This window comes from Chlamydotis macqueenii, chromosome 12 (genome assembly GCF_036417535.1).
Source record: "Chlamydotis macqueenii isolate bChlMac1 chromosome 12, bChlMac1.mat, whole genome shotgun sequence".
Taxonomy (NCBI): domain Eukaryota; kingdom Metazoa; phylum Chordata; class Aves; order Otidiformes; family Otididae; genus Chlamydotis; species Chlamydotis macqueenii.
The window spans coordinates 3,745,171-3,771,098 of NC_141567.1; the positions used below are offsets into that span (position 1 = coordinate 3,745,171).

The following is a 25,928-nucleotide window of genomic DNA, read 5'->3' on the forward strand; positions in this document are numbered from 1 at the left end:
CCTGTCTCCCGGGGGCGGGAGAGTCGCGGCGGTTGCCTGGCAGGGGTTGCCTAGCGACGGGGCGGGGCGGGCGCGGCGGCTCGGGGTGACTAAGCGGGGCTGCCGGCTTCCAGGTTCGGGGGAGGGGGCGGGGCCTCGGCGGCGCGAGGCGGTGGCGGGCGGGCTGGGGCGGCTCGCGGCCGCGGGAGCTCGGGGCGGGAAGGCGAGGGGTGACCGGTGGCCGGGAAGTGGGGGGGGGGCTCGGAGCTGGGCTGAGGAGGGGAAGGAGCGCGGGGTTGCGCCGGTGGAGGGGCAGGAGAAGGGGGAGCGGCGGCGCAGAAGGCCTGGGCTGGCCCCTCCGACGGGCGGGCGGGGGTTGTGGAGGCTGACGGGGCCTGCTGGAGCGGGGCGAGGGGGAGAGGGCGAGAGGGCCGCGCCGGCCGCTCTGGGGCAGTGATCGCACCTGTCCGTGCTCTCGCCTCCTTGCCGGGCTGGAGGGTCGCTTTTAGCGACGTCTTCCTACCGGTAACTCAGTGCTGACAGTTCTGAGGGGTGCAATGAGGGGCCGGTGAGGCCGGATGGGGCCTGTTTAACCCTGTCTCTGGCATCTAAAAACGCTTGCAGAGGGGCAGATGAGGCATCTGCAGTGCTCAGCTGTTCAAGTTAACAGCCACGGATTGGGAAGATCGCAGCAGAGGTTATTTTGCAACCTCCTGCAGGAAATGACATTATTTTAGAGGAGTTTATAGTATTTCAGCCCTGACTGGAAGCATATTCTTTATTGAGAGATGAGACTACAAAGCCATTGCAGGTACAAGTAGTCTAAAATATATTCTATTTCTTAAATTATTCCATTGTTGCATTGTAAAATGATCCACAGCCTTCAAACTCACCCAGAATTCATGCGCTGTGGCTTCATTTTGCTTCATCTGATGTAATTTTAAAATGAAAATAGGTGCTTTTTTAATAGTTTGTTTTCTCCCAGTTACTCCTCATGCAATTAATAGTACTACTCATGCAATTAACATTTAATAGTATATGCAACAGGGAAAGACTAATGTAGGGACTTGACAATAGCTTTACCTAATCATGCCTCCTCGCTAATATCTCTGAGTAATTGTGTGTCACTATAAGGCATTTCTGTTAGTAAAAAAAGGTAAAAAGTGATATCAACAATGTTCATCCAGTCAGATCAGTGCTTTTTATGACTTTGTGCTACATTAAGTATCCACCCTGGGGAAATACACATACTTTATAACTGGTTTAGGATATTCTGGAGGCATTTGCAACCACTTAAACTTCTTGCTTCATTGATGATTCTTCTTAAACCTTACAGGCTTCAGCTGCCATCTGAGTTTTCATCTCAAGTTCTTTGTTTCTTTTTCCATCAGGTTTCTTCTCTCATTCTGTTTGCAGCTCCACATGACTTTGGTTTTGATTTTAAAGCCTAATTAAAGTAGTCTGTGAAAATAATATATAACAAAATATTTATTTGTGAGGTTTTTTTTCTGTATAGTTTCCCTTTCTATCTTTTGCCTGGTCAGTCTACATGTAAGGTTTTTAGAACTGTTTCCGGTTGTTTATGCAGGAGTCTGGCACTCTGAGGCGTTACCTTAATTTGTTTTTAGATGCTGTCATTAATAACTCAAATAAATAATACAAGTGAGGGTTGGAGTTTGTGATTTCTTGTGTAAGAATATGATTGCTTTTCTTTACTTTGAGCTTTGAACTTTTCACTGTGCTCTCTTGCCACGTCTGACAAATTTAGTCATTGTCTGACATTTCCCCCTCTTTGAAGTCAATGTCTGCAAAATAAGCCCCCTTACATTTCATTTCTTTTAATGACTTCTATTCATGAACTGTTGTCATGTGTGAGTGGGACATAGCTTGTAGATGCTTTTGTAAAGTGTTCTGCAAATTAATGGTATAATGTAAATGTATTATGGTAGGATCAGGGAAAGCACAACCAATATCGAGCAGTGAAGGTAAAATCTCATAGTCCGTGTCCTAGAGGAGTTCTAAATCTCTTCTGCCTTGACAACCTTGCTGTACTGTACGAATTTGTGCAAGAGAGATCTGTTCATTTACCATATAGGATGATAATTCAAGTTGATCTTGAACATAGAAGTAAATGTGTTGAGATAATTTTACTTTATTAGGTATTCGTTTAGGAAGAAGTAAAACTCAAAGATAGGAACAATAGCTATATAAAATATTCAGAGTGATTTCTGAAGAAATTTTACGAGGTTTCAGGTCATAAATTGCCACCTCCAGTAGAATTCCAAATAGAATCTGCAAACGAAGAAGGAATTTATTGTCTGAACAGCAGATTTATTCTTAACCTCTAAAATGTGGTATATGGGAAAGGATGGAGGAAGGATTCTTATCTCTCTCAGGGAGGGTTAGGTGAGGAACATACTATAACATCTTGGAGTTGTCAGGTCAGCCATTGCTGAATATGGCTTTAAAAATAACACACCAGAGTGAATTGTAGATCACTCCCTGCAGGCAACTTCTTTTTCTCTAATTTTAGATTGTCTTCTGAAGGAAATACTGCCTGATGATGGAAGAAGTCAGGAGCCTGGGTAGTGTATCTTGGTCTCCCCCTGATCCTTTGTACCTTTGGGAAGCCATTTTGTCAATGCACGCTTCCGTTGCAGTTAAAAAAAAATCAAACTGTAAAAATGAAGGTGTAATTCTTACTGTTTGATAGTGTTTTAAAAACTTGTAAAAATTATAAAATAAACCAAAATTTCCTCATATACAGAATTTTCTAGTTTCATTGTTTTCTAATATTTTGCTAAAAAGCAGTAATAACTTAAAATATTTGGTTTGATGATAAATGGAGGTGTAATTCCCACACAGGTGGAAAGATCTTTAGAATTTCTTACTGGTTGGAAGACTGAGCTGTTTTCTTCCATTGGTAGGAAAGGGGAAATGTAACATTTAAATAAAAGCCAGCTGCAGACAGATGGCTTCAGGAGTCTACCTGGAAGTCTACCTGGTTGATTATGCCAGACTTACAGATGGAGATCAAAAAAAAAAAATGCAAAAAGAAAATTCCTATAAACAACTTAAGTCCCACCTCTGACTTCACAGTAGATAAAGGTAATTAATTTGTTTGGAGTTTTTCTTATTAATAATGAGTTCTGGTTAGAGAATATGTTAAGTGCCCTAAAAAGATAAATATTACAGACTAGCATCACTCAATATAGGTGAAAAAGAAACCCCGATGTTCTTAAGTATGTCCTTTTTGGTTTTGGGGGAGATACAATATCTGTCTAGCCATTTATATAATGGTTAGAAAATAGTGCCTAGGTGCTCACCCTTTAAAGAGAGATTTGAATTCTTAATAGCTCTTCTTTTTAAGCTATAGTGACTATTCCAGTGTGGTGATTGAAAGCTACGTTCTGTTGACTTTGTGATAAAGATATTTTAATACCTTTCCTGAATATATTTAAGTATTTTTATTGTCTCTTAATAAGTTTCACACTTTGTTTTTTAAGTATTTTTTAATTTTAAACTTCTCAGTCTCTGGGCCCTTGAGACCAGCCCTGTGGCGTTGTTAGTCCTTTGCACTGTCTGAAAACCTGGTTTGCGTTTCAAAATGTGGGTGTTCAGAACAAGACTTCTGACATGTAGACATAAAGGAATTCTTTGGTCCTCCTTATTAAATTAAAAGTCCAGTTCTCCTCTCCTGTATGTTCACGCTACTCACCTTGAGCCTATGTGGAGCAGAAGACAAGACTTGTCCTTTGGTTTCTTTTTTTTGAGAGGTGTTGCCATACCCAGCCTTACTGGAGCAATAAACATTGCCAGATCAGATGGAAGTTGGCAGTTAAAACTTTGCACAGAGCGATCTGTCACCAAAAAAAATGAGGTTTTAGTAGTTTTAGCGATGTAGAGAAAGATTTGGCCCAAGTTCTCGTATCTTTCGGAAGTAGTCCTTAGTAATGGGCATCTTTGGTTTTCTTAGTTCCAGCAAATTAATACTGGAACTGTAAACCTCTTCATGACGTGGTGATTCTTGTATCATTTGAATGTCTCACTGGGACAGTTTTGTGCAACTGTTGCTTTTGCTGGTTTCAGACCGTGAATTTGTATTTTCAAAATAAGTTTAATAATGGTAATATGAACTCTAAAAACGTGTGGTGTTCTTTTGTGTCTTTCTAGTTATCTGTTAAGTTCAGTAATAGCAAAATATTTATTTCTAGGTAACTTAGAAGAGAAATGCCTGATAGTGCTTCTGTTTCTCTTACTGGATGAAAATAACTTTGAAGCTGATTTGCAGTGACTGTGGATAATCAGTGAAGACATACAGCACTTTCTGGAATATTGAATGTTCTCAAGATGAAGATCTCTCTTCTGCAGCAGATGTATAAGGACGTACTGGTAGGCGTTCCACTCGCAAAGGAAAGCCATCATTATACCTCTTTACTTAATCTGTGTATAGAGCAGACACCAGAAAGAGATGAATCGCGTAATTGGATGCATCTGCCATCTACTAATGATGGTATTGGGAGCCACGAGGACAGTGACATGTCAGATGTGGTTGTCCCTACAACGGATGATATATCAAATAGCTTTGCAAACATGAACTCCTCGTTCTGTCCACGAGAAGTGATGCTGCTTCAGTTAACCTTGATCAAGATGATGGTTGCTAAAGCAGAGTCCCAGGAAACTGAATTAAATACAAGACAGAAGTACTGTGAAATATTTGTACTCCTTCTGAAGGAGGCAAAAATTGACTCAAAATTGGTAAGTTTTTATAACCTTTGAAAGATTTTTGTGAAAGGAGAGGGGGGAGAAAAAGGCACATGCCTTAGATACCTTTTTCTTTCTACATGTCTGCAGATTTGCCTGCTTGGTAGTTCCGATCGGCTGTTATCTCACATGGCTTCAAAAAGTTTAGCATCTCTTGTGTGTTTCCAGCTGAAGGAAGAGGTGAGTATGGCATAACTTTTCACAGCCTAAAAAAATGGCTTAGTAAGTATGTGCTTTCAAGTTGTTCCATTTGACTCTAGAGCCAACTTTTTATAGTGTTTATATGGCACAAAAGCAGTCACTATATGGCTACTGTAAAATCTAAAAGTACTTCTAAAGAGGCTCCTTGCAGAAGTGAACCCACAGAGCGACATCAGAACTGCTCCTTTCCTCCATCTGTTTTCTCTGTGTCTGCTCTGCTCTAGCTTTCTGAAAGGCACATCTGCAGTCTGGTGATGCTCAGCGTACAGTCTCTGTTAGTCCCTTCAGAATGGCACACAACTTTGTTGAAGTGAGTTTAGCTCCAGGATCAGGAACAATGTGAAGGTTGTACAAGATAATACTATGGGATAGTTCTCCCATAAAGCGCGTCTTAAGGGGCTTTGGGTTGTAAGTGATGGATAGGAAAGATACGTAATAAATATTCCAAGAGAGTATTTCAGGTGTGTTAGGAGGGGCATGGAGTGTAGAAAGAAAGATCAGATGTGGTATAGACTTGTGGAATGTCTCATATATAAAAATCTGGAATTTTATGAAACTATTTTAAGCTAAAATGTGTCTAGATTACAAGAAATCTTCTTTTCAAGTTTGCAATACAAGTATTTAAAAAACCCAATAATCTACGCTGTCAATATTTTCACAGTTACTTGAGCTCTCTTAGGTGATGCGGTAGATAAAAATAGGTAATAACCTATTGAAAGTTAATCAAATACTTTTCTGTGTTTTCTTGTTTGAATATTCCAATTACTTGAGGGTTTTTTTACTTGCTGTGTTTGGTGAATATATATTGTAGCCTCCATAGTGGCATCTCTATGCATAGATTTCTCTCAGAAATATGTTTGTAATATTTTTTGCAAAGTTGTCTGGGAATTATGAAATCAGATATGGTCTGTCTGCAGTATTGTCTGATTTTGGGTAGGTCACATGACCTTAGAAGGTTTAGATTTCTCTTTCTGGAAAACACAGATAACTTCTATTGCATGTTTATATGACTTAGTGTTTGTAAACGCAGACCTACATACTTTAAAAGGCACTGGACAGATACATCGTTTCTACCTGTGTTTTGTCTATGCCTACATTTTAATCTTTTAGGTGTACAATTTTAAATCATTGAATTATGATTGAACTCAATTTGCATAGCAATTGTAAAGCATATGTGATTTTTTTTTTTTTTTAACTCCTTTTCTTAGAATGCATTAAATGTCACCTGGCTCACCTTTAGTCTGAAGACTCTTTCAGGATTCCCTGTGAACACCCAGGTAGCAGGGTGTCTGTGGACTCTCACAACTATTATCAAGGACATACTGAAGGGTAAAGTTTTACCCGGAGCAGGTATTGTAGCAGTTTTATGCTGGTGTCGATACACGAGTGCACGCTAGGGGGAGGAATGTTACTTGTAATCTCATCTAGAGCAGCTTGGCTAAAGAACACCTGTTTTCTTTGTTGTAAAGAGGCTGACAAAGTACTACTAAAAATATAGTGGTTTAAACATGCTTAAAAACTGAGAATAATCACCTGTTCTCTGCTTATTTGATGATATAGCTGACTGTGTTACACTCCAGCTCCTTAACCTTCTTATTGTTGCTGTAGATATTTTGAAGAAGTTGTTGGCTCCTCTTGATGCTACGCTTGAAGGATTTTATAATTCCATTCTATTCCACCACTTTGACGGTCACCACTATACCTCGCCGTATTCTGAAGCTGCAAACAATTTGATCAGTTTTATAGATCTGCTTGAAACGCTTTTGGCTTCCAGAACTGAAGTAGAAATCCCACTCAGATGCCAGAGGGTATTGTTTTTGAAAGTTTCTTATGTCCTGAACCTTGTTAGCTCATCAGTTCACTATTTAATCAAGAAGAAATTCATTATGCTCCTTAAAAAATGTGTTCTTTACAAGTCTAGAGAAGATGCTAAAAGTGGATCACTGTTCGTACAAAACCCATCTTTACATGAGGATATGCTTGCACTGAGTAACGCCGTTCTGCAGGTTGTGAATTTAACTTGGCTCAATGGGATCCCGCTCAGCGGAAAGGCCAGCTACTTTGGAAGCAGTGAACCTGCTCCTGGAGATGATAGTCAAGGTGGTTCTGACCAAACTGTTCTCAGAGCCTTAAGTCTGGTTTTGCTTAAAGCACTGGAATTCAAGTTTCAGAACTCTGCTACAGAGGCTGAAATCAAAGGTAATAGTTTCTTTTAGTTTTGTTCATTAAGCAGCAAGAGTTTTAAAGCTTTCAGATTGTGTAGTTGCACTCATTAAGACTGTAAATAGAATTCAGCTGAACTGCTGGTGGTGGGAGGGAGGAAACAGAAGACCCACCCAGGAAACCTATCACTGTGTCCTACCTAATTAATTATCTCCTTGAATTTTATTAATAGTTATAGCTCTGCAGTATGGGGGGCTTGAAAGAGCTGCATTTAGGATTGAAAATTCTTCCTGTTAAGAACATGTGTTAATATTTGAAATAGTTGAGCCAGCTTGGGAACGCCAGGCTCTTCTCTAGTTGGAAAAGAAGAGAGGCTATAGCACAAGCATCTACTCTGTTCAGGGTGGGGAGCTAAAAGGAACTGCAGGTAACACTCCCCTGTTTTCTAATGTGGAGGTAGAATTTTAAGTATCATTAAGTAGTTATTGTGGTTGAAGGTGCTACGCATTACTGTCAGACAAATAATGCAATAGGGCAAAACCAGTAGTGGTAGGAAAGGTAAAAATAATGAAGCTATAAAGTAAGAGACAGGAAAATTATGGGACTTGGCAGGGTATAGTGGGTATGTTTTTCACTCTGACTTACAGGTCTAGTCCTTCGAATTAGTAGGTGTGAGGCATGCTTTTCATACCTACTTACTTGAATATGTTTGTCCTACTGAATAGCTGAATTAGTTAGTAGAAGAGCAGATCTGGCTCTTGTGCTAGGGCTATGCCACAGGGCAGGCAGTGGGATGGCAGGGGAATGCTGTGTAGCTTGCATTCCTGACAAGAGAGGATGCGTTGCTGTGTCACGCTGGTAGCCAGTTCGTAGTCTTCTCCTACGCTCTAATGAAGTAGCGAGGCTTTTTGCCTGAGAGGCGCTCCTGGAGTCTCATCTTCCCACTTGCCTTTTTACCTTTGAGAGACACATGATGCACATCTTCTGATGTTAAGCCATGTGAACGTGGATGTGAAAATTCTGTGATCAAAGCACCTTGCTGTCCCTTGGATTACAGGCTTCATGGGAAAAATGGAAAGGCAGTTCTGAAGCAGAGTTTCTAGTCAAACACAAGTGAGAATGGGTGTTCCTTATTGTCAGCCAATTGATGATGTGGCAAAAAGTAAAAAATAATTTATATTTCTTTTTAAACAAGGATGAAGTTTTACAACATTTTAAATATATTGAGGTATTTTAATACACGTTCTAGATGTAAATGATATTTTACTTTTTATATATTTATACATTATGTAGCAAGCATAAAATCAATTTTTAATTAATCTGACTGCAAAAGAGCTACAGACTTCTTAAGACAGCTTCTGACACTTCTTGCAGATTTTGGAAGATCTTATGTTTGTGATGCCAGTTGCATTCTTAGAGTTTTTGAAGTATTTGTAGAGAATATTTTACTTATCATCCACCTTCTGAAAAAGGTATAGGGACTAAGATTGTCTAAGAACAAGTGAATAGAAAAAAATGTAGGTTAAATCTATTTCAGATGTGTCTGTGAAAATTCTTTCTCAAAGAAAAAATTGTTCTTTCTTCTTCAGATTCATGACACAAAAAATGAGTTCTTTAATTAGCTTCAAATACCCCAACTGTCAAGAGGAACTTCGCATTGAAAGGAATGGTGCTTCTATTTTAGTGACGTTAAATTAAGTGGTTAAACAAGCACCAAAATGCTTTAATATGCTAACTTCCCTTCTGGGAAGCTGGTTGATCTTATCTTTTTTTTTTTTTTTTTTTTTAATTAACATGAATTACAGTGGCTTAACTTTAATTCATTTTCATTTTGAGAGTAATTTCCAGCTAGCTTTGATTTATAGGGAAGAATTTTAGTCTGAATAGTAACTATTAATAACAAGGATAATTTCCTGTTCCCATTGTTTGCTAAGAGGAAAAGCATATCTTAAATACTAAGGAAAACTGCATAATGATGGTTTCGTAAGGAAAAATTTCCTGCAACATAGGAATCAGTTTCCAAAAGCGGTAATCAGTTGTTGTGGTTTAGCCCTAGTCACCACACAGTTTCTTTCTCCCCCTCTCCAGTGGGATATGGGAGAGAATTGGGAAGAACAGGAAACTTGTTGGTTGAGATGAAGACAGTTTACTAGAATAGCCAAGGTAAATTACAATAATAACAGAATATAAAGATACTAAAATATACGAAATGAGCAATGCACGATTACTCACCACTCGGTGTCCCAAGGACCGGTACAGCCTGTCCTGAGCAGTGACCACGGAAACAAAACTGAGCAGCAAGCAGAGGAGCGAGAGAGAGACAGTCCCCTCGGGCAGCCCCCGCTTGTATGCTGAATGTGACATTTATGGCATGGAATACTCTCTTTGGCCAGTTTGAGTCAATTATTCTGGCTATATTCCTCCCAGGACATGACTGTTGATGTAAATGATGTAACTCTGCCCTCCAAGCCATAGTGTACTTCCAGCAGCATAGGAGTTCTTACTTAAGGAGTACCGTTGGTGTAAAGATATATGTCATTGTATTTTTTCTGTTTTCTAAACACTGAATGTTTTTCATGTTACACGGAAAACTGATACCTAATACCGTACTACGTGGTACACACTACAGTATGTCATTAGTATTGAAGAGGTAGGTTTCTTGACTTAAGGGAGAGAGTCTTTCGTATGAATACTAAGTTATTTTTATTAGCAAGCTACTGCACTTAAATGGTGTAAACTTTGAGGTGCTTTTCCCATCCAGGCATGCAGTGTTTAGAGGGAGGGGAAAAATGAAGATTTGCCGCAAAAACACTGCTTACATTAATCCTTCCAGTAAGGCTTTTAGATCATCTCATGAAGGTACCTTCATCCCAAGCCTTGGGACGTACGTGAAAATGTATGTCATCCATGAAGAATTGGTTTTATAAGGAATGTGGCTCTACTGCCAGCTTCATATGTTGTTTTACTGTAGAAATGACAATTTATTCCCATCAGCTGTAGATCACTGCAGTTAATTTCTACAGTGAATCACACTGAGGGAGGAGTTGCTTCTGTCCTATCAAAACATGACAGTTGTATTATTGTTTCATATGGGGAAAAACTACCTGCAGTGAAACCTCAGCCAAGTGCTCGTATTGGATTGTTACATCTGAGGCATTGACTTGACTACAATTAAAATTTTCTTTGTGATGTATCAATGAAGCTAACCTAACTGGGGAGCTAAAACAAAATATAAATCCCAGCTGTGTAGGTATAGTCACATTTTCCTAGGTTTCCTGATATATGCACATTTTTGGAGGTGTAATCTTGTTCATTAGTCTGCCAGCTTAGGTGTGAGAGGACTCCCCTTGTTGTATCCAACCTCTGAATTATTCTTCCTTGAACTCCAAGGAAATGAAGAATGCTGTTACAAGAATAAATTGTGTCCTTAAGTTTTATCTGTCTTGGGGGAGTGTACCCCGGTACCTAATGAGTAAATTAATTTTCTCCAGATTAGTTACAGTTGTTAAAATTGGCATCTAAACATTGGTATGTTTAAAGTTTGATAGAGTAGCTGTTCACATTGAATTCAGGGTTAGATCACTGCCTATAGTTTTCTGCAAAATGTTTCTTGATTTCTTTGGTACCAAGCAGCAAGAACTCATCTATAAAATTTGATGCTGTCTTAAATTAGTTGAGCTAAGGAGTGATAAACGCATTAATGAAATTGTTAATTTAAAAATAAAACGTGTATGTTGTTTAGGAAGAAAATTGTATAGCAGAATTCATGGTTACTTCTTTTTTTTCAGGAGCCTTTCAGAGTTCCATGTCTCAGCTGTTGATATTCTGGAGAAGTCACGTAAAGTCTTCCTCACAATCTCACCCAGTTGTACATCACTGTGAATGGCTCTCCTTGATTTTTATAGAGCAAGATGATGATATGTGGGAAGCTGCTAAAGCTTTATTACTCATTTATTTAAAATTTGAGAGGTTAGTATACATTTTATTTGATAGAACTACGAAGAATTGTAATTTAGTGACGTTACTGTGATATACTTAACACTTCCATTGATTGCTTTTGTATTAAGAAAAAATATTTTTAATAAAATAAAACCAGACCTCAGGACAATGTAGTAATGTGTGGTGTAAAAGCAATTTGCTGATAATTTGATTAAGTGTGTTTTGGATTGAAATGAGGGAGTTGTGCAACAATTTCCTATTAAATACTTTATCATATCCTGTAATTTGGAAGAACTGACTTCACAATCTATAGTAGTGGTTGGGCACTGATAAAAGGCAAGCCTGTTTTCTTTCAACACTGAGAGTTTGACAAGAATGGGATATTATAATTAAACTTCAAGAATTCAGGGACTTCTGGCAAAGTAGCCCCCTAAAGACTGGACACATTAATTCTGGCTAGTTGATAAAAACTGTTATTGCTAACAACTGAAACATCTTCTTCATTAATTTTTCCTGGACATTCACTGCTTCATTGTTGTTACCATACAAGATGATATCCTAATTTATAAAAAGTTCCTCAAGCTTCAAATGTGAAGATATTGCAACTAGTATCTTAAACACAATTCTTCTTAGACATCTGAATAAAAGTAGGCCACTCTTTTCCAATGTGCTTAGCATCCTGAAAGTTAATCTGTGTTCAGGTTTACAAAAATACTGAAATAACAATTAATGTATTGCAAGTACCTTAGTTTATTCCAGAATGCTTCCTAAGGAGGAGTGCTGTTTAAGAAGCCTGCTTTAAGTGCTTTCTTTGCCTTCCTAAATTGTTCAGTCTCCTAGCCCTCCTTGCCTTCATTCTTTCTCATTCTGATATAAAACCTTGGTTTTTTTTGTTTTTACTTTTTGACAAAATCAAAAAGGAGCAAGAATACAATTTTCTGGACATACGTGTTTTTGGAAAAAAAAAAAAAAAACAACCTGTAAACTTCCATTGAATTTAATCAATTTAATGACTTCATTTTCAGGTTACGGCATGATGCTGCTGATAACTTAAGCCAAAAAGAGGAGGAGACCTGGAACTTCCTTACGCATGCAAGTGGATATAATCCTCACTGTATCTTCTTATTTTTTCTAGAAAAAATAGCATTTGATTCCACAGTACTTCTAGATTTTTTGATTTCATCAGAAACTTGCTTTCTGGAGTACTTGGTAAGGTACTTAAAGCTACTTAGAAAAGACTGGCATCAGTTTGTAGATGTCTGTAACCATTTTGATACCAAACATGGCACTTTTCAATCAATTTCTTCAGTCAAGCCACCCCATCGAGAAAAACAAAGCTGTATGACTGATAAGAGTTTGCAAAATGCTTGTTGTGAATCAGAACCACAGACTCAGTCTTTGGCTCCTTCTCACGATTGCTTGGTGTTTACGACAGAGCAAGGTGATAATGAAGTTGCAGAGTCTAACCAGTCTAACTCATTGATATGCACCGATAGTACATCTCCCCTGGGTTCTCTTCGAAGCCTTGTTAATTATGACAGCTCAGAAGACTCTGAATTAGAATCAGATGGAAAAGAGTGCTTGGCAAACACAAAGCAGGTGCCTTTAAATAATGAGAGTGAGAGGGTAAGGGAAACTATTTGCAGCTACACTGCTAAACAGGATACACTCAAGTCTGAAGTGTTGCCTCTGAAACAAAAGGGATCCAATACCTCATCCTTTTTGACTTGTACGGCGTCTTTGGATAACATAATTCCCCTAAGAATAATGCTTTACAAATCGACAAAATGTTTGGAAGAACTGCAAGAAGCTATCTCTAGGTTGCAGAGAAGAAACCTTTTCCCATACAATCCATCTGCGTTGTTGAAACTACTGAACCACATTGAGAAGATCAGTAAGAATGTGAATCCACAGTAATCCAAAGAAGTGTTCTAGAGTTTTGGTTGGTTGGTTTGTTTGTTTGTTTTTTTAACTAGTACACTAGGGAATATTTCCATGAGACTAATGACTTCTAAAGCTCATGCTGCTTGCACCTGTCCGTGTATTTAACCTGAAACAGGATAAAGTGGCTTTGGTTGACACCTTAAAAATCTGCAATTGCATTCAGTGATATGACCTTAGTGTCCTAGGCCTATTCGTGATACGTATGTAAATATTAATTGATAGGTATTCAAAATTTGGTAATAAATTTCACTAATGTGAAAGGATATTGACAATATATGATACTTAGAGTATTGTCCATTCTGCTTAATGTTGTCTATATATGAAGTCATTGCCAGCTTGGTAGTGATTTATGGGCTACAGTGTGGTGTTCATGCAACACTTGATGGCTTAGAGGATGAGCTAAATAAAATATTTTAGTTGGGGACAGTTTTGCTGTGTTGTATGTTGTGTGCTCTGCATCAGTTCTTTGCTCTAAGTGGACGTTTGGATGTTCTACCACAATCACAATAATCCATGCCACGCTTTTCTTGGCTGAAGTGCTTAACTGATGACTAGGATGTACTTTTTTAGCTTTTACTGTTTGCCTGATTTGATCAGCAGGATTATCATTTCACTTAAGAGTGAATTCAGTTTTTCTTAATGTCTTATGGTATATTCTTTTAATTAAAAGGAAAAGTAGATGTGCGACTAATGCATATATTGCTATTTATAGAACATTTTAGTGGAACATTATATCTAAAATCAAGCTTAGGTAATGGAGAAGTAAAATTCCAACAGAATTCCTCACATCCATGGCATATTATATATGTGTGGCATATATACTTAATAAATCTGTTGAATCAGAAACAGAAAACTAGAAATTAAGTGTTTGCTGTGCGGTGTGATGGATAATTAAGTTAAATTCTTATACTTACATCTTTTGTTAGATCTAATTTGAATAACCTGAAAAGTAAGTGTCTAAGCCTTTACCTGGGGAGAGTTGGTTCAGGACAGGATCCAAACCAGTGTGTGCACTCAGCAGGAAGCCACCTAATGTTAGCACACTTAATGTGCAGCTTGTAATGATCTTTAAGGATTGGGCAATGGGAAAGCACTGATGACAGAGACTACTATAAAAATGTCAGGCCTCATCAGAACTGTAGGAGGCAGTTTTCCCTTTTAGGATCGTCTCTACCTAGCACTTTAGGTAAGTGCTCTATTCTGGATGAGAACCAAATAAGTTCTGTCTTCCTTTTAAATAGCTATATAGTGTTAAATTAAAGAAGATAGTGAGTTAGGATGAACAGTCTCTGGAGCAGGTGATTCTGACTCACAAATCTCTGTCGCCATCTTCTAGATTAGTCTTGAGCTCTGACTGATGAATCAACGCTATTGGGAGGGGAAGAAAACTAGATGAAGCTTATGGGATAATTTAGCTGCAAATTACAGTGCTCTCCAGAGGCACTTGGCTGGTATGAATTCTCAGACGGGAAGATTTGAACCTCAGTCTTATTCTTTGAGGATGACAGCTGTAATCACTTGGCAGTTGTATAGGAAAGAGTGATCCCCTTCACTGGCATGTAGGAGATCTGAATATTCTGTGCGTTCGTTGTGCTTTGGTTTCTTCCCGAGATAACTTTTGTGCATAGAAGTGGGTCAGAATGTCAATGAATGGCAACTTTTCCATTCATGCTTATAGTTGCTTTAGTTAAAAACTAACCTCTGAGTTGTCCAGGGCAGAAGAATTCCTGATTTCTCTTTCCTGTTTAAACTTGGTTATGCTCTAGATGCTGAGTTGCTCATTTCTGTCAAGACTAAAATGCCTGTGGGCGTGTTCAGAGGTGCAACACTAGACAACTTGGGAACTTTTCAGATCAAACAAGGGAAGTGCCTTTGGCAAGGCAATTGAGCAAGACTTTCTCAAGGACACAATTTTAAACGTAGGTAGGTACTTATATTTCAGTGAAATCCTTTCCACTATCCTCACTTCTTTTCTAATCTAGCCTTTGCTGACTAGTTTATTTTAACTGAGTAACTTCATTGCTGAACAATACTATGTTCAGTGAAAACATTTCTTGGTCTATACTGTGCCACTTGGAAGTATCTAAGTTACAGGAGTGTTTCTCAGACACTGATAAAGATAAGCAGGGTGGGAAGGGTAGAAGGGGAGATAATTGCAGTTTTGTTAAGTGCCAGTCTTCTTGTTTGTCAGTGATTACTACAAATAGAAAAACTTTTTTGAAATAAAAGTTTAGACATTTCAGAACAGTGTGTAGAATATAGCAAGAAGTGTAGGAGCCATAATACAGCAAATCCAATTGCAATCCAACTGTATTTAATTCTTACAGGCATGAAGCTGATTGTGTGCCGAGTTGGTTATTAGTAGTGATCATTCCCACATGTTTCATTTCTCAGCCATCATTTTAATTCTCAGAATGTTTTAGTGGTAAAAATGGGTAAATGTGGTTTGTATCTGGCAACTAGATACCTTAATGTGTTGATATTTTATCATTTGTGAGCTGTAGGACCTGAAATGGAGTAAAACTGATGTGAGTCAACTTGGGTTTTTATTACACACAAAATGAGTGTGAGCAGTGCAGGTAGCTAGTAGTTACATGTCTATATGCAAAAATTTTAGCACAAAGAAAACAGCTTGCAGAAGAATTTGTATTTTAATCCATTGGCGAGTATATAGGGTGGGGTGGTTGGGCTTTGTTTGAGGGTTTTGGGTTTGGTTTTTTTTTTGGCTTGAGTTTTTACTATCTAAAATTTTTAGGCAGATCTGTTATTTTATTTGCTAGGGCAAATTAACTTAGCTGCAGAACCTATTACCAATGTTAAATTGGAACTTAGGAAGTAGGTCAGTTATTACTAGGAGGTTGATGTGCCTTACCTTTGGATATTGATATCTAACAACTTTTCTTGTATTATTTCAAAGCAAGACACAGAACAAGTCAGGTGACCTGTCTGGAGACAGTGTTCTATCTGAGGACTTATCCTGAAATGTCTACAGTCTCCATTTATGTCTGTGCAGTTGTTTTGAGGAGTTTATCTTCAACATCAATAGAATAAATTATGCTTTAATGAGGTAAGCCGTTAGCACTAGAAGTTGCTTACAGGATGTGTTTTCTAAAGAGTATTTTTGAACTGGAATATTTGTAGAGCTTGATTGCAATTACAGCTGAATCCAGGTGATTCCATGCTTGTGGTTCAAACTAATTTCCTCCAATATTTTTATGACTGCTTTCCATTCTAGTTTTAAGACTTGTAATACAAGTTTTAATCCTGTAATACAAGAATAAAAAGCAACCTTTAATAATTTCTGTACTTATGATACTCTTGTAAAGCTGGGAATAAGGAGCCTTGGCTGTTCCCTGGTTTATTACTGCACAATAAACATGGTTTGTACTTCTTCCAAAGTCAATCTGGGATGGTGTCTGAAGTCAGTATCAAGTATTTATCACAGCCTTTCAGTGTCAATAGGAGTGAAAAGACTGCGGTCATTACAATTTTACTTCTGTGTATGTTCCCTTAAAGAGTTGTCCAAATGAACTTGTAAATTTTTGTAGTGTTTTCTACGACTCTTGTAGGCTACTCTGAAATCTTGGTAGAAGTCAATTGTATGTGTCGGAATGGATGACAGGCAGTCTTTTATGATCGCTAGCTTAACAGCAGGCACGGACCTGGATTTGATTGAGAAACATCTCAGGGATTTAAGCTTTTCCAGGTCATTGTCTTTTAAAATGTTGTGCAAATGAGTTTATTGCTAATAACTGTCAGAGACACTCTTTAATAGACAAACTGGATTGCTGCTGGTTTACATACAGCAAGGAAGGAAGGAATACAACAATACATTTTGTGGCAAAAAGCTTGCATGGAGAATTACAATATCCTTAGTTATTTCTAGTTCCTACCTACCAGTGCTGCAAAACATGAGTTTTGTCTGTCAGCAGTGTTTTTTCGGGGGGCAGATTTGAAAAAAATTGTGACGTGTTTGAAAAAGTAGCATACAGAACGTCAAAAGAAACGGCACTGTTGGCTTCCTTAAAACCTTGTAGGGAAGATTTGTGTGTACATATCCTGAAACTGTGTCAGGAGTTTGGGCTGGCAATCATAGCTATCCAAGAATCTGCCCCATCTGATCCTGATGCTAGAGAGTTGAAACCTGAAAGACTTTCTGTGGAGCTTCAAAGAGCTTCCAAATGTCCATAGCTACTTCGAAGGCAGTAATAGCTACATAGAAAACAATGGATAAGACCTTGAAGCCTATCTTGCAAGCCAGCGTGTACAATTTAAGTAAAAAAAGATTTGTTGTCAAATGATGAAATCCTGTGTGCTTATTTCTACATTCAAGACGTTCATCCTTTGCTTGCTAGCTTTTTCTTCAATGTAATCTTTTGGATTTTGTCAGCTCTTAGAGCAACTTTGTTACTACAGAACTTTTATGGCTATGTCATGTAGGGATTTACCTGAAACAGAAATTAATGCTTTCTGGAAACTTACCTCTGGTACTTGGCTTCCTTGATAGTATTTCTATTTTTCAATAAAATCATGCATGAAATGGTGTTCTCTTTCTGCTGAGACCGCTACAGCTGCTGTGAGAATGAAGCAAAGATCTTTTTTTTTTTTTTTTTTTTTTTTTTTTAATTCTTTATCTCCTCAAGTGAGCTTCTAGTACCTGGTTACCTTCAACTCCCCCTAAAGGAGTGTTTCTTCGCCTAAGCTGAAAATATTGGCCAGTATGATGACAGTGTTTTCTGTAATTTTCTATTATGGGCTGATGCAGTGCGGGGAATTGCTGGCTGGGAAGCACCAAATGGACTGCCTTTTAGTTTCACCAACCAAATGCTCATATTTTGCATTTTGTTCTTTATGGATGAATAAAGATTGATGCTCTATGAGTCTTCCAGTAATGTAATCAAACAATGTTTGCGGCATTGTCTTATGTGCAAGTGTTACAAATTGTTGAGGTTTATTTTCATATGCTTGTTAAACCAGCGCTTCCAGCTCCCAGGATCAAGAAGGCATCTTTTTTAGTTCTGTATTACTTGGAGTGTTGGAAATGAACTAAAAAACGCTTTGAATGAATTGGCTCAACTAATTGTTCAATCTCTAGTGTTGAAGCTAGATTTTGTGTATTAGTCTCCTGCATCTTAAGATAATAATAGCACATGGGAGCATTATTAGAGTGAATTGGTGCTGTATTTGGAATGGAAAGGGTGAAATATAGAAGTCAATCCTTAGGCACAGTTGTTCTTACTAAGGTTTTATGAGTAGATTATAAGTATTACTTATAAGATTTTATGAGTAGCATGCAAGTTTGAACACACTGCTTACTATAAATGTGAGCAACTGAAGTTACTCTTCTTGCTAAATTTGCTTTTTCAAACGTATTAAAACATACTTAGTGAAAGTACCTTATATAGATATGCAGTTCTAGTTGAATTGCTCTAGTGTTTCTGGTTATTAGAAAAGTGAATTTGACAAGTATGGACAAGGTGATGGTAAATCAAGGGGAAAGAAAAATTCTTTCTCACCAAGATTAATTTAAAGACAAAACAGATTTTGCATAAAGAATGCTGACCGAACTGTAACCAGATGAATTCTTCACTAAATCACACACATATCTCTGTGCCTCTGGATATGAGAGCATTCTTAATTGCTCTCCTGGAGGCTTATTGATACACTGCACGTTCAGTATTTAAATCAAATACAGCCAAAAGTTTGTAACAATTTGAAAGAGAGAGTGTAATTGTGGTATTTATATCCCTCGATTGTTAAGTGTGTGAGAGAAATTGGTTAGAAAGCAGTCCCCAGGTAATGTCAATGTCTCTTCCTGGAGCCCTTTTCCTAACATGTATTTGAAGCCTATAAATAATCCTGTTCTCTGCGTTTTAGTGAGGTGATGGCGGCTTGGGTCAGCAGCAGAGCGTGTCAGTGTTGCTTCACTTCTCTCCACTGTCTGTATCCTTCCAGCATTACTGCTGACATGCCCTTTTTATCCAATTGTCATCTTCCTTCTTGTTGTTAAGATTCTCAAAGTATTAAGTTTTGTAACTTAATTCACAGGAACCAAGTTCTGTGTAAGCGTTTTAAAGATCTCAGCCTCTGTTCAAATTGTATGTATTTCTAGTTTAGTCCTGCAATGGCATTCGTGTACGATAAGCATTTATTACCTTAATGATCTGTTCAAAATCAGGTATCTAGTCTTCAATTACGACAGATAGCATTATTATTTAATTAGAAATGAACCTCTCCTTACTTAAAACCATATATGTGTTATGAATCAGGTTCTACTTCCTAGTAAAAGGTCTTGAGGAGAAAGCATTTTCAGAGATTGTAAATGGATTTCTTCAGCCCTTTTACATAGGGGAAGGTTGGTATATAAGGAAAAACTATGAATTCGTGTGAAAAAGAGGATTTTAGCTTTTAATCTACAGATTGCAAGATTATGAGTTATGATATTGATGTCCTTGAACGTGACTTGGAATGATTTGTTTTCAGATATTTGTTGATTCTTGAGGAGCAGAAAGTTTAGGAATAGCAAGGTTTTTTTTTTTTAACCTTAATCTTAAAGGAATGCCAGATGGCAAGCAGATGGGTTTCACTGGTGGTGAAAAGAGAATTCAGAGTCCAAATTATTATTATTAGATCAAATTGATTCCTACTTTTTCTCAGTTATCAAAAATGTCTGCGTACTAATAGGCTAATAGTTCTAAATTTAGAACACTTATCTGCAGGCTCCCCAGGTGAATTTTAATTATTTTTGTATAAAGGAAAGCAAAAGAAAACCTTACGGTTTGGAGTCTTTTTGGTTTCGGGGCTTGGCTGATGTGTTTATTTTCCTTGCCCCTGCAGGTGCCATCATACACAACAGCTCTGATTCTAGAAGTTTAAGATTTAATAGAGTCTCAAAGATTTGCTGAGAGGGTTTTCTCTACTGAGAAAGTTAACTAATCCTATGGTCTTTCTTATGTAACTGCTTAGAAGCTCAGGTGAAAGCTCACATCCAATGTGTGGATTCACTGTAATTTAATGTATGTGTTGAACTGGCTGGACAATGGAAAGAAGTGAATTTTGTGACTTTTTCTTTTTTCTGATTTTTTTTTTTTTTCACTGAAAGCTTATAGGTAATTTCCAGTGATATGTGAAATAATTATTTGAGTCAAATACATCCCTCCATTTAATTGTTGTATGATTGAGTAGGCGTTATGCTGCCAGTAAGGAGTAGTAACACTTAGATTTTTGTTTGGTTTTTGTTGGGTGTGGGTTTTGGTTTTTTTTTTTTTTTTTTTCCTAAATGAGATGTACAGACTAAGGTGTTTTTTTTTCCTTTGGTTTTCTTTTTGCAGTATTCAAATTTAAGATACCTGAAGGTTAAGTACTGTGAAAGTGAAGCGATAATTGAAAGGTCACTGGGCAGCTTTGATTGAGAGGGTATGGTTAGCTTGTTATTTACCATGCAATATCTTTAATCTTGTGATAGTCCTGCGTAGGTGGTGAGCGCTACCTAACAAATGCTCCTCAAAAAGTATGTAAAAACACTTTCCCATTTTGTTACTTGTAGCAGCCCCACATTTGCTCCAGTGAAATAAATGTGGTTTTTGCAATTTAGTGTAACAGTGAAGAAATCGTGGATTGAGGCATAAGAAAGAGGTGTTTCTGCCAATTACCTATGACGTTACTGGCACGGTATTAGCCAAGCGATAAATGAATCAGCTCGCTCTAGGCTTTCCTAATTGGCAAAGTGTTCCTAAATGTTCTGCTTGTTTCATAGTAGTGGTTCAGATGTAGGAAAGTATGGAGATAATTTAAAGCAACAGCAAAGCCATAATACTAGCTTTCTGAAATAATCTTTCATGTTTAATATTTCTCTGATGCATCAGTTTATTGAATACTGCTCCCAGTTTTATGGAAGGACTGAAGACTTACAATAGCTGCAAAATATAATACCTCAAAAAGGGGGGGGGGGGGGGGGGGGGGAATATATGAACAAACCCAAACATTTCTCTGGAGGGAAGTAAGTGAATGGGATCTAAATATTGCCTGGGTCACATCTTCTTTTATTGCAGACTTATGGATTATTATGAAAGTTTCAATATACTCAAAAGGAGTTGTCAAAATTAAGGTTGACAGGGGAACCTCTCCAGTGTTATTTCCATAGACACCATCGGTGGTTTAGGAAGTCTGAGCCTCGAACTACTGAAGGCTGGGGGTACCATCAGTTACTACTTTGTGTTTATTCTGTTCTTGTACTCTTCTGTAGCCATCTGCTGCTAGGTTCCATCAGAGACAGTATGCTGGGCGAGGTGAAACTTTGGTTCAGCACTGACATGTCTCTTCCTATTTCATTTGCGGGTTGCCGTTTGCTGACTGCAAGCAGGAATAAAGGGCTAATAAGAGGTTCTCTGCTCCTGGCTTGTCCATGAGATTCCTTGAACAACATTAAGGTGTCCTTCCCACAAGAATGCTAAATAATGCCAACACTTCTGAATGCTGTTACTTATTATTTGAAACTAGGGAGAGCTGGGGAGGAATAACTTTCAGCCTTATTGTTTAGTCATGGAATTAAAAAAAAAAAAAAACCCCTAAAAAATTCACATAGGGTTAAGTAAAATCTAGATGTTTGTATGGTATTTCAAACCAAACATATACTCAGTGTATGCTTCCCTCTGCTTTAAGAATTTAAAAAAATTCCACTTTATCTCTTCTGAGGAACTGGAGCACTTTCTGTAAAACATTTAGTTGATTAAGACTGGAAGTGTTCTTAAGGCTGGTCAGTCGGAGCAGAAACTCTTCTCTAGCTTTATTTGAAAACCCAATACTTCATCTAATAATGTATCTAAAAATCTCAGTGTGAAGTGGTGCATCTGGAGTTTCCCTTCCTGAGCAATTGGCAGGCGCAGCATCTTCCTGTGCATGTACAGAGCAATACAAGTTGAGATGGATTCTCGTCGTGCAACAAAATACCATGTGACTTCCAACGTTTCTTCATCTGCTATGTTGTAACAAGCACAAGGGAAGGCACTCAGCATTACTACTCCCGAGTTTCACCGAGTAGATACATATGACATCAGGATTGCCTTCAGTCAGAAATCTTGAAGTGCAGCTTTGCTGGGTGGGTCTCTGAAGAATTTGAAAGAGTTCTGGAGATAGGGCGTGTTTACCTTCGTCAGTCGTGAGCGTAATGCCTTTTCCCTGCTAATGTGCTTATGTTCTTTTTGACTGCAACATCATAAAGGTAGGAATTTCATTTTCTTTCCTTTTTTTTTCTGTTCTGTTCTATTTTGGTTTTTTTCCTCCTCTCTATATCAGATTATGGTATGAATTGTTAGCATGTGCTGCTCTCTGACATTGCCTGTTTTGTAAGGGAAAATTAGAGTAACTCTTATGATAGACTTTGGATAAAGAGTGCAGTAAGTGTTAATGAGATTTTATGTTGCCACTAAGTATTCCAACCTATGACAACTGCTTTTTATTTGAGAGATAAGTAGTACAGGTTACAGCAGTAGTTTTGCTTTTCTACTTCTTGTATCGTTATTCTATTAAGTGCCTGTCAGAGCCCTCCTTTCTGAACTGGAAGGGAGGAAAATTTATTAACAGGAAAAATAGTGTTTGCTAATGATGTACATGTGATTGCATTAAAAAAACCCCTTGAATTTAAGTTGCTTGAAAAAGCTAGTTCTAATTTTGTTCTGCAAAATGCTAAAAAAAAATGTCTAAGAACTTCGGATTAACAGGGTTTTTTTTAATAAGACTTTCCCGTTGAAGATCTGAAGAAGCTAGTGCTATAAATAACCCATGAAACAAAGTGCCAGAAAGGGTTCTTTCATAGTAATGCTGTAACATTCAGATGGAGGAACGCCGTTCATTTTTTTTTTTCCCCTCTTACTTTTTGTAATGTCTACCTATTTTTAACTAGCTTCCTAGCTTGGGTCAGATCTTCAGCTGGGGTGCCACTGTGGATGAAGAGGCTGTGTTGGTACACATTTAGCTGAAGATCGATCTCCCTCCCATTTGTTAGGACATGAAAAGGATGCCAAACAGTGGCTAGAATAATGAAATACCAGTTACGTTCTGGCTTCTCCTCTCATTGGCTTTGTGGCTGGAGAATGTCTGGACAGGTTAAACTGCAAAGGAGGGGATAACCAACAGGAGGAGAACTGAGAACTGTGGAGCACAACAGGCTTGGTGGAATTGCTGGTTCAGGGTGGTGTAGAGATCATTAAAGTCAATGTACCAGTTTCAGCCCGTACGTGTGCATGATAGCTGAAGACCCCGTTTCAGGAAGCTACAAACGGGACAGTTTCCCAAAGCGCAAATGCACGAGCCCCATCCCTTTCCCTGCCTCCCAAGGGCTAATTTAAAACCTTGAGTCATCCAGTCTGCCAGTGGAGAAGGCAACAACCTTTTGCCTCTGCACCCTCGGGTCCCCTCTCTGGCTCCTTACTATTCTGCTGTCTCAACATGTTTTGTGGTACTGTTGTGCTTCCAATAATGAGCTTATCCTGGCCACCGTGTCCCCTTTTTCTCCTCTGTTCTTCTCTGCCCTTAACCCTTATCTTAAATAAGTGACCAAGAAGGGTCACAACTCTGCTAAAATCTCCATTATATAACTTAGGATTTTAAATTAGACCTTAGGTTTTTGTTTCAAATAAAAATTTATTAAGCCACCAAAAAAAAAAAAAAATTTTTGCATTTTTACCCAATAGTAATAATTTGAAGAAAAGTGTCACACTTAAAAATACTTTCCCTTACATTCTGACAGGTGTTACTAACGAGTTTTTGAAGCAACTCGTGGTGTCCCTCTTGGTCTGTTCAACTTTTTATGAATTAAGCATCTATTAAGAACCTGTAGTTTTAATAGAATTTTTTTTCTCAAATAACTATTTTTTTAACCTAAAATTATTGCAAATACTTGAGTTATTTCATAGCTCTTTATCCAGCTTTATCAGTGTTATGGATTTTTAAAGCTTAAAAGCAGACATAGTTTGCACTGTAACTGTGACATGTATTTCGCTTTCCTCAGCTGCCTGCAATCAGCTAAAACCATTTTAGCTGCTCAAAAATGATTTACCTTTAAGTAGAGAAAGTTTCAAATAGGTCTGGTTCTCTTCCCTCCCACCCCCCCTTCTCCCCCCAGAACAGGGGAAGGTATAAAACTCACTTGCTGCCTTAATTGAGATTTTTTCAAAGTGCTGGTTTAGCCTGCTGCAATATAGTAACCGAGTTACAAGGTAATGTGATAGAATAGTAAAAGAAGCAAAATACTCTAATTGCCCTATAACTAGGCACTTAAACTGTTTACAGTTGAGATTTGTACAAGCTAGGGAGTAAATTTGAGGTTAAAGGTCTCATAGCAATCTTAATTGAGCTGTTTTATGTCTATGGAGTATTTAAGTGTTTCATCATAAGAACCTCTTAAGTCCAAGAGCTGGTTTATTCTGTGCTGCCACTGGTTGTACGTGTAGGCTCGGTGTCATTCACGCTGTGGCTCCAGTTGTGTGGAATTTAACTGGAATAATGTTTTCACATTTGGACAAAGAAGGTGAGAAAAGACAAGATGCAAAGAGATGGTAGCATCAATCCAATACCCTTCATTCAGTTCTTTCCTCCACAAACCATAATTCAAGCCCTTTATGCCGATTAGGTGCAAAACACTGCTCGATCAAATGCGAAAAGCAGTGCCGAGAAGCAGGAACAAGCAACGTCTGCAACTGGCAGATACCTGCAGCTCACAACTGATGCCTGAATGAATGGGTTTGTGTGGAAGAAAACAGTGGAGGTCAAGGTTGCTCTTACTACCTTAGAGACTAGTATTTTTTTTTTTTTTTTGCATAAAAAATTATCAACGGAGAAGCTAATCTGGTGTCGCATCCTGTGATTTCTCAAACTTGCAAGTTGCAATTATATCCAGGAGATGTATAGAGCAGCTGTTGTACGTTTGAAAGGGTGCATGGCACAATATCAACTGTCAACACTTGCACGAATACTAAACCACTAACAAGTTAGGGTTTGAACATGTGGGGGTTTTTTTGGATTTTATTAAAACTCACTTTTCTGTAGGACTGAGATATATATATATATATTTTTTTTTTTTTTTTTTTAAGGTATCTCTTAGGCAGGGCTTCTGCTGTCCTCAGTAGGAAAAAGGTTGTGTAACAGCAACAAAGTGTGGGTCCCATTTTTTTTTTTTTTTTTTCACCTATTTCATGGTGGTGATCACAGTTGGGATTCTTTAAACAACGTGCTAGCTATTTTCAGCAGAACACAAATCTGCTGCTAAACTTGTGTGTTAGCTGTTGCATATATTGCCCAGTCTTAAGCAAACCCAAAACCTGTGGTATGGTGGATCTGATCTTTATTTACTCTTTTAAACCGCTTTGGTTTACTGTTGATGATTAACAGCCTGGAACAGCTTTGCTATCTCTTTTGATATCTGAGAAACTTTATTTTTCCCAGCAATTGCTGCACTAGCTTTACCAGTTCTACCAAATGATGAGAGAAAGAGGAGAATTATGTTATTCTTGCTTTTTGCTGATTTCGTTCTTTCCCCGTACACCTCTGGATCACACAGAGCAGATGGTTTAATAAGGTGCTTAGAGAAATTAAGGCTTCTTTCACTTGGATGTTTGTGTTACCGACCCGTTGAGTTTTCTAATTTGTTCAGTAAATGAGGACAGGAAATCCTCCTAACGCATCCTTCAAACCTGGATATCGCCTTCTGTAGTTCTGATTTTGGAAATGCAGTTTTTGCTTTTGTGTGGAGAACACAATCAAAGCTTTGGCTCTGGTTCTTTTTATTCATTCCCCAGGCTGCAGTAGCCAGAAATTCCACTTCAAAGCAGCTCCTGAATTTGTTTTTCAAAATGTAGCCATGTAGCTGTCATCAGATGAAAATTTACACTTATTTTTTCTTGATGGCATTAAAAATAAGAGATTTTTTTTTTTAATTGAAT

General features: G+C 38.0%; 2 protein-coding genes across 7 annotated transcripts in view; both read left to right on the forward strand.

The window, feature by feature from the left end:
* On the forward strand, positions 1-13,414 carry LINS1 (lines homolog 1). Of its 6 annotated transcripts, XM_086757461.1 has the most exons (10): positions 418-504; positions 604-790; positions 2,513-2,564; positions 2,907-3,087; positions 4,194-4,737; positions 4,834-4,923; positions 6,153-6,294; positions 6,553-7,143; positions 10,896-11,076; positions 12,072-13,414. In XM_086757461.1, exons 5-10 carry the CDS (start codon positions 4,330-4,332, stop codon positions 12,961-12,963), a joined length of 2,304 nt encoding a protein of 767 aa, XP_086613587.1. In that variant the 5' UTR covers positions 418-504; positions 604-790; positions 2,513-2,564; positions 2,907-3,087; positions 4,194-4,329; the 3' UTR covers positions 12,964-13,414. The 6 variants fall into 6 exon arrangements, with proteins under 6 accessions (XP_086613591.1, XP_086613590.1, XP_086613587.1 ...); XM_086757464.1 differs by lacking the exons at positions 418-504; positions 604-790; positions 2,513-2,564 and adding an exon at positions 27-85; XM_086757462.1 differs by lacking the exon at positions 2,907-3,087 and having other exon boundaries at positions 418-790.
* Positions 13,415-20,361: 6,947 nt separating this feature from the next.
* CERS3 (ceramide synthase 3) overlaps positions 20,362-25,928 on the forward strand; it is a 39,306-nt gene continuing 33,739 nt past the window's right edge. The window contains exon 1 of the mRNA XM_086757330.1: positions 20,362-20,380. The gene's annotated coding sequence lies outside the window, so the exon portion shown is untranslated. The remainder of the gene's footprint in view (positions 20,381-25,928) is intronic.